The following is a 12,408-nucleotide window of genomic DNA, read 5'->3' on the forward strand; positions in this document are numbered from 1 at the left end:
TCCGGCGATCTTTCCACTCAGCTTTCCAAGTAGCTGGAATTACAGGCGTGTGCTACCACGCCCGGCTCATTTTTTGATTTATTGTAGAGATGAGGTCTTGCCAAGTTGCCTAGGCGGGTCTCGAACCCGCGGGCTCAGGCAATCCACTCACCTCAGCCTCCCAAAGTGCCAGGATTATAGGCTGAGCCACTGAGCCTGGCTTATTTTATAATTTCAAGGATTTTATATAAATGGAATTTTGAACACCCCCCCCACTCAGCATGCCCTTGGGGTCCATCCAAGTTGCTACATGTGTCAGTAGTTTGTTCCTTTTTATTGTTCAGCAGTATTTGATAGTATGGACGAGTCAGAATTTGTTTAACCATTCACCTGTTGTAGGATATTTTGTTTGTTTCCAGTTTTTTTGCTATTACAAATGAAGCTGCTGTGAACAGTCATAAGTATAACCATTATATAGGTTTTTGTGAGCAGTTTCCAAAAACACATGTTTTGTGTGTTAGGTTGGCTGGCAAGTTTCCTGTGATGTGGTGTTTTGTTAAGTTTTGGCTTCCTTCTTTTCTGTTCCTTGGAAGAGTTTGTGTAAAACTGAGGGTTTTTTTCCTGAACTGTTTGGAGGAATTCATCAGTGAAGCAATTGGCATATGGTTTTCTTTATGGAAAGGCTTTAAATTATGGATCTAATTTCCTTACTAGGTGTAGAATTGCCATCTTCTTATGACAGTTTTGGTAAATTGTATTTTTCTAGTAATTTATCCATTTCACCTTCACCTAAATTCTAAAGTATTTTGGAATAACATAATTCATGAAATCTTTTTTGTTGTCTATAGTATCTGTGGTAATGTCCTCTTTTATACCTTTGCTAATGACTTTCACTAAGAGTTTATAATTTTTATTAGTCTTTTAAAAAGTTAACTTTTAGATTTATTGATCATCTTCTGTTGTACATTTGTATTCTATTTAATTGATTTCTGCTCTTACCCTTAGTTTTTCCTCCTTACTACTTTCTTTGGGATTAATGTGCTGCTCTTTTTTTAACTTAATGAGATGGATTAATGTTAATATATTACTGAGTTTTTTTTAGCCTCTTATTGTATGTACTATTAAGATAACATTTTCCTTTAAGCACAGATTTGTGTACATCATATTCTTTTAACATTAGTATTTATATCGTCATTTAGCTAAAAGTATTTTTTTCCTTTGTTACTACTTCTTTGACCCATGGAAAATTTAGATGTCACTGCTTAATTTCCAGACAACTTAATAGTTTCTAAAAAGCTAACTTTTTGTTTTTTAGTTCTCACTGTACTGTTATCTGAGAACATGAATTTTATGATTTCTGTCCTTCAGTATTTGTTGAGAGTTATTTTATGGCCCAGCACACGGTCCTTTTTTGTCCTGAATAAGTATATATATTCTCTAGTTAGTGATCATAATTTTGTTGTCATTCTATTCATTGCGTTCTTCAGATTTTACATATCTGTACTGTGTTTTTTGGTTTGCTTCTTGTTGCTGAGAGCAATCTGTCCAGTATAGTGGATTTGTCATTTCCCCTTGCAGTTCTGCCAGTTTTTAGTTAACATTGTATTTTTCATTCATAGAATTTTGGCTCTTCTATTGTTTCAGATTTTTCTGCAAGAAATTCTGTTGAATAAAGTATGTTTTTGAAAGACCTATCACCTTCTTTCATTTAAATGAAAAACTATAAAGAATTTAAAGTCTAGAGTAATGATATCTTCCCCAAGGGAGGATTTATATTTGTTTCTGGGAGATGGCTAATGAAATTAGCAGTCTTAGATCATTTTAATGCAGTCAGGGATTAAGATGATTTGAAGCTGGGTTTCAGTCCTTGTAAGGTCCAGATTATGTTCAAGTTAATCTTATTCTAGTGTTTAACATTTCAGAGGCCCAACAAAGAGTATGGGGGGATTCACCAGGCCTTCTCTTCTTGGTGGTCTTCAAACTTCAGTTTTGTATCCTGGAGACCTGAGAGCCTATTGGAATTATTCTCTTAGTTCTTAGAGATCTCTTTTGGATTTGAAAGATGCCCCTAGGGTAAATGTGGCCCCCAAGGCAAGATTTCTTTCACCTCCCTTTTTTTAGAGATAGGGTCTCACTGTGTTGTGCAGGCTGGAGTGCAATGGTAATTCACAGGCACAATCATAGGGCACTGCAGCCTCAAACTTCTGGACTCACAGGATCATTCTGCTTCAGCCTTCTAAGTAGCTGGGACTATAGGTGTGTGCCACTACCTGGTTCACCTCCTAGATCTTGATTCCAACATTCCTCATTGTTCAGGAACAGATATTTATTCTACATTTTGTCCAGTTTTCTAATGCTTTCATCAGGAAGCCTTTTTTGATTTACTTACTCTCTCATATTGGAAGTGGAACCTTGATATTTCGTCCATTAATGCCTTACCATAACCTGGCTCTCCTTATCTACTGCTACCACCCCCCACTCCTTCCTTGTTCATGCCACTTTAATTACGCGTGCCTTTGTATTGTTTCTTAGCATGTTTCTGCCTTAAAACCTTTGTATTTGCTGCTTCCTCTGCCTGAAATTATTTTTCCAAATGGCTGAATAGTTCACTATTTTACTTTCTCAGGTCTTCATTAGAAGATCTTCTCATTAGTGATACCTTTCTGATAAGCACCACATTTAAAATAGCAGAAACTCCTCCCCCTTAAGCCTCTGTTACTGTTCTCCACTGCACTCACTACCATATGACAGGTTATAGTTAGTCTCCACCATTATGTGTAAGCTTTTTGAGAACAGGGGGATTGTTTTGTTCTCTGCTATATGTCTAGCACCTAAAATTGTCTGGTACATAGTAAATGCTCAATTAATATTTGCTGTTGGATGAATATTATGAATGAATTTATAGTAGGGATGATAAAGGTACTGGCTTCATAGGGTGCTCATGAGGATTAAATAAGTTAATACATGTAAGGTATTAAGAATAGTGGCAGGCATATGGTAAACATTGAAATATCATTTTAAAAAATTGTTGCTGCAGAAATGATCCCTTCTCATTACTAAATATTGTAATGGTTGAAAACTACTTGCTTTTTGTAAAGCAAGCTCATTTTTTTCCAGATTACTAGTATGATTAGCTCCAGTGGAAGAATGAAGCTTAATCAGTGGAACTCTATTTGTATAGCTAGAGGATTTAGAGAATAGATCTGTGCGTTAAAGCTAGCTTGTGATTTCCAGGCAATCAGGGAGCTGCTTTTAATGTAACTTAATAAGCAGAAGAGAGATTGCATAGACATAGTTCCTTTTTAACTTTTATCTCTTAAAGACTGCATTCTGGGAGACTGGCACACTCAGTTTTATGTAATGTAAATGAAATACAATACTAAGCTGATACTGCTTTCTGTTGAAAAGAACATCAAGATTGATTGACCTGAGTGGTCAATATTGACCCAGGCAAATGCTGAAGTCAGTGTTTACCTCAAGGAACAATAAATCTTGATCAGAAAATACATAGTTAATCTCATTATTACAAGCTTTCACTAAAAGTATCTGGAAATCTTGTGGCATAAGTATCTTAAACGTAATTTTCCTTAGGAAAAGCCAAACAACCAACTTGTTAAGTTGAAGACAGAGAGTTTTTTACTTGGCCAGGTTGATGAGTTTTTTGCTAATATTTTAAAACTTGAACAGCTAAACTCCTGCGTTTTGCTTGACTACATTATTAATTTGCTGCTTTATCTAAGAAATTGATAATTAGTTCTATCATTTTTGCTCTATGCTAATTATGTTAATATACTTCTAAGTTTTTGGGTTAAGGTAGTTTGTAAAGTACAAGACAAGAAGAAAATATCTTTGCCCTTCAAAGAGCACCAAGGACACACAAGAATATATGAAATAGGCAGTAATACAAGACTGTTTATAGTTTTATAATCTTATAGTCTGGTACTTGTAGTACAAGAAATACTTTGTATTTCTGATGCCATAGAAACTCTTTCAGAAAGTTATTATGAGGGAAAGTCTTTATGGAAGAGGTGAACTGTAAATCTTGAATCAGATTTGAAGAGGCAGAGGAACATTTTATAGTTTGATAATCAGATTTCTGAAAGCATAAGATTTACCACGTGGAATTTTAAAGTTTATGCAAGTCATAAATATTAAATTTTAGAATGTTTGAGATAATATTAAATAAAAATAAAGCCTACCAGAGGTAACTACTTTAACTTTTTGATATATAGTTTTACAGACTTTTTCCATTCATGTATATAGCAGATGTAAATATATGCTTAGTCTGTTTAGCTGCTATAACAAAATTCTTAGACTCAGTGATTTATAAGCAGTGGAAATTTATTGCTCATAACTGGGAAGCCCCAAATCAAGGTTTTCAGCAGGTTTGGTGTCTGGTGAGGGCTCATTCGTCATCAGATCCTCATAGATAGTGTCAGTTATGTGTCCTCACACGGCAGAAAGGACAAATAAGCACTCTGAGACTTTACTAAGGGTAAGGATCGCATGATCTAATTACCTCCCAGATACCCCACCTAACACTACTGCACTGGAGATTAAGTTTCAACATATTAATATGAGGGAGACATAAACATTCACACTATAGCATATGCATATATGTGTGTGTGTGTATATATATATATATATATATATATATATATGAATAAATGGGAAAGCATTTATAAAACGTGGTAACATTAAATTGAAGATGTGCATTAAAAATTTTTGCTTTTCAAGATTATAAATGTAATTTAATTGATCAGTTAAAAAGTTACATGACCCTTGTTTTGATTCCTAAGATCTTCCTACTTGAACATTTTAGATATCTCTGGTATAGTAAGTAGGATCATTGTTTTGACTGATAATGAATCTCTCATAATTTTTTTTAGGTGCTGGGTCTTCATCTCTAAAGAGGCCATTTGAAGATGGATTAGGCGATGATAAAGACCCCAATAAGAAGATGAAACGAAACTTAAGGAAAAGTGTGTAAAACTTTTCTTATAGATATGAACTAGAAAGGGTTTATAGCCTCAGGAAGATAAAAAGTGAAGAAATTGATTGATTTTAATTAGAGTTTTAAGAATAAATCTTGACTGTGAAGTTGATAATTGAATAACCTTTTTGTGTTTCCATTATTTAGGATACATTAACATTGACAAGTGAAAATTAATGTATAGATATATAGCAATACATATTATTTTTACAGTGATGTTAGCATACTAATTAAGTATTTTTAGAATTACTTATGAATGAAGTTAACTTGTATGTGTGTTTTAAAATTCTCTTTTTCTTTTTCCTTTTCCTTTTTTTTTTTTTTTAATTCTCATTTTTTAGAAACCTGGTAAATATACAGTGTTCACTAGGATCCTACAAATACACAGATTAAAGCAAAATAACTTTCTAGTTTTTTAAATTTCATTCCTTTTTCTTTAACAGTTCTGGATAGTAAAGCAATAGACCTTATGAATGCACTAATGAGGCTAAATCAGATCCGGCCTGGGCTTCAGTATAAGCTCTTATCTCAGTCTGGCCCTGTTCATGCCCCAGTCTTCACAATGTCTGTAGATGTGGATGGTACAACATATGAAGCCTCAGGACCATCCAAGAAAACAGCAAAACTTCACGTGGCAGTGAAGGTACAGTAATTGTTTTATTCTGTAGTGCTTTCTTATTTTATGTTCCAAATAAAGTGCTTATTTTCCTATAGTAAATTACCCTTTTTTTCAGGATTTTAATGACAATAACATAGACTTTTGTCACCTCTGGATTACAAAATTTTCTTTTTCGTTGTAAAGCAATATGTGATACAAAATTTGGAAGATATAGAAAAAGTAAAGAAAGAAAATATATCAACTGAATATTTTTGAGGCAAAGGCCACTAATATTTACGTGCAGTATGTTGGTTTATTGCCAATCATTTTGTTTTGTTTATTTATTTTAAAGATGTAGAGTACAATTCAGGATTAAGTAGATAAGAGGCCATCATACAGGTAAAGTTTGGGCCTCCTTTTGGACCCTTCTTCACCTGGTTTGAGATCAGGTACCCTTATTGATGTTATGTGCCCTCTCCACCCCCTGGCAGTGTTCCACTACTGCCAAACCCTTTCTTATAGTAATATGATAAATGTTCAGGGTCTGCTGTGAGTAAGTACATGTGGAACTCAGCCTTTTGTTTTTGTGATAGATCACTGAGTATGATAGACTCTAAATCCATCCAAGTTGCTACAAGGTTCATAATTTTTTCCTTCTTTATGGCTGTATAGTATTCCACTGTGTATCTGTACCATATTTTTTTTATCCAGTCCCCTTTCAATGGACTGCATGATGATTCCATATTTTTACTACTGTGAATAATGTTGCAGTAAACATGTGTGTGCATGTATCTTTTTTGTAGAATGATTTGAATTCCTCCGGGTATATTCCCAGAAGGAGGATTACTAGGTCGTTTGGAAGGTCGATTTTTAGCTCTTTTAGGAATCACCACACTGTTTTCCACAGAGGTTGTACTAGTTTACACTCCCACCAACAGTGTAGAAGTATTCCCTTTTCACCACATCCTCTCCAGCATCTGTTGTTTTTTGAGTTATTGATGATAGCCATCCTGACTGGAGTTAGGTGATATCTCAGTGTGGTTTTAATTTGCATTTCTTTGATGATTAGTGATTTTCTGTTTTGTTTATTTTTAAAAGTGGGCTCATAGTGTATATGTAGTGATTTTATCTTCTATTTTTTTGTTTAATATTTTATTAGTGGTTTTCTTTGTTATTAAAATATTCATAAATAATTTTAATAGCTATTTGATTAACATGATATAGATGGACTATTATTTATTTAAACATTTCCCTACCATTGAGTATTTTGCTTTTTCCAGATTTGATTAGCATAGTACTTCTATATTTTAGAACATTTCCATAGGAAATAATGTCTAGGATTGGACCAATCTTGCATGTAGGTTTATGGAAATTTTCCAGATAATGGAATCTCTCTATAAGTACATTTGGCCTCTTGCAGACTAATGCCAGCATATTAAAGATCATGTAGGCCGAAGATCAGTTTTTACTTAAAAAAAAGTTCTATTACAGCTGGTTGCAATGACTCACACTGGTAATCCTAGCACTTTGGGAGGCAGAGACGAAAGGATTACCAAGCTCAGGGGTTTGAGACCACCCAGGGCAATTTGGGGAGACCTCGTCTCTACAATAAATCAAAATATTAGCTGGGTGTGGTGGCATGCTCTGTAGTTCTGGCTACTTGGAAGACTGAGGCAGAAGGACTGCCTGAGCTCAGCAGGTTGAGGCTGCAGTGGCTGTGATCGAGCCACTGCACTCCAGCCTAGGTGACAGAGTGACACTCTTGACTGAAGAAAAAAAAAGTTATATTACATAACAGTATGGCATAAGGTAGAATTGGTGTTTTTTAATGGTCATTCTATTTTTTATGTATTATTGATGTAGGTACAAACACTATCCTAGATACTGGGGATGGTATTGAATGAGAAACAAAGCTCCTGCTCTCCTGAAGGTTACATTTTAGTATGGATAGGATAGGGAGATAGGCAGCAAATATATGAGTCAATAAACATTAGATAGTGATTAGAACAATGCATACAATAAAAGTATTTATGTTCTGCCTTGGTTACAAAAGGGATATCTAGGGTATGATAAAAGGGTATGAGTTTAAAATGAGGCAGAAAAAGAAAACCGAGAACAAAGAGAAAAGTGAATCCAGAAATAAGGCTAAAGATATAGTTTAGTAACAGGGTACATTGAGAATGAGTTAAGTTCTGTAACAACTGACACAAAAAGTTTTTGAAATATACAGTTCATTCACTGTCTCTGATGTAAAAACAGATAGTTGATTATGGGAGTCACACTTCACTGTCTCTGATGTAAGGACAGATAGTTGATTATGAGAGTCATGCTTGTTTTGGTATAAAGTTTTGATTTGGTATAAAGATTTGATTTGGTATAAATATTTCTCCTTGAGTAGATCTTCACAAAAAGTGATATCAGTGATATCCTTTAAAGGCATTTATAATGCAGTGATACATTTTGTAGATTGTTTCTTCTAATATCCTTTAACATATGCTAGTGGCCTCATAGTAAATTGCAATTTGGTAAAATTTGAGAGAGGTAGTACAGCGGTAAATTCTGCAGTTTGACAAGATTCAGATAACTGTTCTCATTTGATGCAGTGATATATTTTATGATATAATGGAACTGGGTATGCTTTTATCTTCAATTCTGAATATTATTTTTTATCCAACTGAGCTTTTGGTAAACATGGAAGGGCTATAAGTTGGGTATTAAACTTCCTGACAGAGATCTCAAATGTGGATATCAGTTATAATATGAACAACAATGAATCTGAGGAAAGCGTTAATGCCTTCTTGTGTGGAGATAGATGGCTTTTATACTTCTATTTGCTTTGAGTTGCATTTTGGGTTGAATGCAATTAATTAACAAGTCTGAAATTTGTGAAGAGTTGAGGCTTGCTGTTTTTGAAATGGGGTAAACTATATTTTTGATCAACCCAGGTGGAATAAATTAAGGATCAGACTAGAAAAGGTACAGCGTCTCATGTCTGTAATCCCTACACTTTGGGAGGCTGAGGCAGGAGGATTGCCTGAGACCAGCCTAGGCAATATAATGAGACCCCATGTCTACACAAAAATTTAAAAAATTAGCCAGGTGTGGTGGTTTGCACCTGTCATCCCAGCTACTCAGGATGCTGAGGTGGAAAGATCACTTGAATCCAGAAGGTCAAGGCTGTAGTGAGCCATGAGTATGACACATCACTCCAGCCTGAGTGACAGAATGAGACCCTGACTCAAAAAAAAAAAAAAAGAATTAGAATAAACCAGTTTTGAAGGTTTGAAAACCACTATGTGGGTACTTTATTTGACTTAAGACTTCTAATCAATTATATGATATAAAGACCTATTACCAGCTGTCAGTCAGAAGTGGCCTGCAGTCTTTTCTGGACTCTACCATAAGTTTATGACTAGGTAGCTGTATTCCAGAATTTGCAGACAGTCCTTCCTAAGGTCTTCACAGAGTTTTAATTGTATGCCTAGTTTTCTTTTTTTTTTTTTCTCTTTTCTTTTTTGAGTTGGAGTCTCATTCTGTCGCCCAGATGCCTAGTTTTCTAAAACTTACTTTTGGCTTTCCCTTTTCTTTTTATAAATGTGGAAAATGGGGGGAGGGGAGGGTGATTCATAATTCTAACATCTAGAAATAATGACCATTAACATGTTGGTGTGTATTCTTCCAAGCCTTTTCTTTTTAGCCTGCAATTTCCAGAATCCAAAAAGTGCTGAAAATATAAATTCACTGGGTGGCAAAACTTGACCTGAATTGATGTGGGGCTATTATTCTTTATTATTCTATTTAGTGTGAATATTTTAAATATTTCCTGGCACAAACGTGGAGTGGCATCTGAGAATCACTGGGGATTTGGAAAATATGTGGTATATGCATTGTATTAACTTTCAAAACTGAAAAATCATGAATTCTCCAAACAAACTTGCACCAAGAATTTTAGATGAGGAATATCTACATAATGTTTATAATATATATATATTTAAAATAGAATAATGCTATCTTCATTTTAAAATGTTATGAATTTTTAAAATAGTTAACACAAAGATTGCTCTTATTTTTACTGATGGCCTAATATTTTATTATTGTCAAGCTATCATAATGTAACTCATCATTTTAGATTTAGATGCTCTCATTTTATTGCTTTATATCTTTTCAATCTTGTCTGATTATACCTTAAGATATATTCTAGAGATGGAATTATTTGGTCAAATGGTAAGCACATTTGAATGATTCATGAATTTGTTAAAAAATATATTGGAATTCTTATTATATGCCAGGCATATTTTCTCGAATTGCCATCCATAAAGGTTATACAATATGTTATAGGTTCTGTTTGTAAATGAGTTTGAGAGAGAATTTTATATTTATATGTGTTTATGAAAGTAAGTCCTACTAGATTAAAAATTCTTGCAGTCCTTACTCAATAGCTTGGTAGGGGACTTGTACCTGTAAAGACAAGTCATGCCAGAGAATCAAATCAAAACAAAAAGAAATTAGTTCCTGGAAGGAACCATGTGAACCTGACCTGGCTGCCCAGGAGCAGGCACCCTAAAGTGATGAATATTTGTGACTAATCTTCCCTTTCCTTTTCCATTTCTTTATCCTGATAGCCCCTCAAAAAAGATACCTTTAGGGACATAATCAGCAATATGTTATGAAAAGAATCTTAATCATTGTGGGGAAAAAATCAAGTTGACAAGGAGTGAAGGCTCTTTGGAGAGGATCTTGGAGCCATCAGATTCCCTGATAATCATGATACCAGATCTCCATCCATGGTGTAGAATATTATGTTTTTTCTTTTCATTCTTGGCCCCTAGTCTTTGAGACCTAGTTAGATACAGCGGATTTCCCAGTCATCCTTGTTTCCATGAATTACCGTGTGAATTTTTTTTTAGCTCAATTGTGTTTATTAGGTTTGAATTTGTTTGCCAGACGCTTGAAATTCACTTTTTTTGGTATAATGGTTTTTTGGCTTCAATACTGATTCCAAACAAGCTTTGGATCTGTTAAAGAGACCTGAGTTGGACAGTTAGTTGTTAAAGCAGTAAAAAAAGATTTTACTCAAGGACTGTTGAATTAGGGAAAGAGAGACCTCGGTATAGAACTGGGCTCAATTCTGAATTCAACATTGACAAGTGGGGATTTGTAGTCAAGTTATAGGAAGTGAATGAAAAATTAAAAGGGTGAATGGAGATTTCGGACTAAATAGATCTAACAGGATTCTTGCTGAAAGTGGGCCAGATACCACCGGGGTGGTGGAAGATGAGAAAATTTGATCAGATATCAGAGGTGATTAGATATTGAGGTTGGGGAAGCCCGGCTAAGCCAATTTAGCAGGATTCTTGGTACAACTGGTCTCTTAGGGACAAGACCCAGGATGGGGCCTATCTGAAAAAGTGGCTCAGAGGATCTTGTCTAGTGTTTGGTCAAGAAGAGTGTCCATGTCAGTTCCAGAGGTCTGAGAACTCTTTACTTTTTTTACTTCTTAGCATATGCTAGAAAATACTCTTAGAATATGTGTTCATAGAAAAATGATTTAATTCAAAATTTTTTGTTATGCTGTACTGCAGATTGACATTGAATGCTTTGAGATATCCATCAGTATATAAACTTTGTAAATGTATTGCAGCATGTTGCCATAATAACAAGTAGATAAGTGAATCTGATATGTGAGAAAAGGATGGAGAGAAGCAGTGTTCAATAATTTACGTTAGACTATTGTAATTGTATTAAGTTGAAAAAGCTGTATGTCTTCAGTTTTTATTGGAATAAACAAATCAGATTTATTTGTGATACTTGGCTTTTGACTTGCAGCCTACATTGGATAATGTGAATTCCAGAATGATAGCTATTCTCTGAGATGAGATTTCTCAAGAAAGCAAATTTGCAGGACTCAGTGAAGAAGGTGTTTTCTTTATAAAATATTGATGAGAATATAACCAAATGATTTTAGTGTACTTAGTGTAAAGTACTACCTGAGTACTTTTAGAACTTAAGATGTTAAAAAAGAGTTCTTGGCTTTACTCCCAAATGCATGCAAGCAATTTATTTATGATGAGAATGCCAAGTTTTCTATATGAATTGGATGAGTTAATTTCAAGTTCTTTTGGTACAGAGTTCTACGTAAGCCCCCCCCCCTTTTTTTGTTTAGAGTAACACTGTTTTATTTATGTTGGCAAATTCTGGCTGGTTTCTCATTTATGCGGCCACCAACACAATTGTACAGTTGGTGTTATCAAGAAGTATGATGTTGCTTTTATACCCCAGCAACTTAAAAACCATTAAAAATGGAAACAAATACAAGAATCTTTAGGAACCTCCCTATATTCTCTGATATAAACCTTTAATTATTAACTGACAAAGAGAGTTACTACTCTTTCTACTTTGAAAGAGGCTTATAAAAAAGCTTGTGAAAATATTCTTTTGTAAATATCTAAAAGCAATATAGCCTGGAAGGAGTTGTTAAAAGAAAGTCACACATTAGGTGTGTGTGCATGTTAGTAAGCGTGTGCACATTCATGCATGCACACACATGCATTGTTCTGAAAGCTTTATTTCTTTTATTTTTATTTTTTGAATTGGAGTCTCTCTCTATCACCCAGGCTGGAGTGCGGTGGCATGCTCACAGCTACTCCAGCGTCGACCTGCTGGGCTCCTGTGATCCTTCCACCTCAGCCTTCCAAGTAGCCGGAACTACAGGCGCGTGCTACCATGCCCTGCTAATTTCTTTCTTTCTTTTTTTTTATTGATTGTAGAGACGAGGGCTCGCCAATTTGCCTGGGCTGGTCTTGAACCCATGGGCTCAGGCAGTCCACTCACCTTGGTC

General features: G+C 34.8%; 1 protein-coding gene across 4 annotated transcripts in view; it reads left to right on the forward strand.

Moving 5' to 3' along the window:
* STRBP (spermatid perinuclear RNA binding protein) overlaps positions 1–12,408 on the forward strand; it is a 77,690-nt gene that overhangs the window by 31,515 nt on the left and 33,767 nt on the right. For all 4 annotated transcript variants that reach the window (XR_002481728.1, XR_504059.1, XM_008053990.1 and 1 more), the window contains 2 exons: positions 4,869–4,961; positions 5,416–5,615. Coding sequence is in view for 2 of the 4 variants with exons in the window: in XM_008053990.1 (XP_008052181.1) it covers positions 4,869–4,961; positions 5,416–5,615 (293 nt within the window). In the remaining 2 variants the exon portion in view is untranslated. The remainder of the gene's footprint in view (positions 1–4,868; positions 4,962–5,415; positions 5,616–12,408) is intronic.

This window comes from Carlito syrichta, unplaced genomic scaffold, assembly GCF_000164805.1.
Source record: "Carlito syrichta isolate Samal-C Ts95f unplaced genomic scaffold, Tarsius_syrichta-2.0.1 Scaffold288921, whole genome shotgun sequence".
Classification (NCBI taxonomy): Eukaryota; Metazoa; Chordata; class Mammalia; order Primates; family Tarsiidae; genus Carlito; species Carlito syrichta.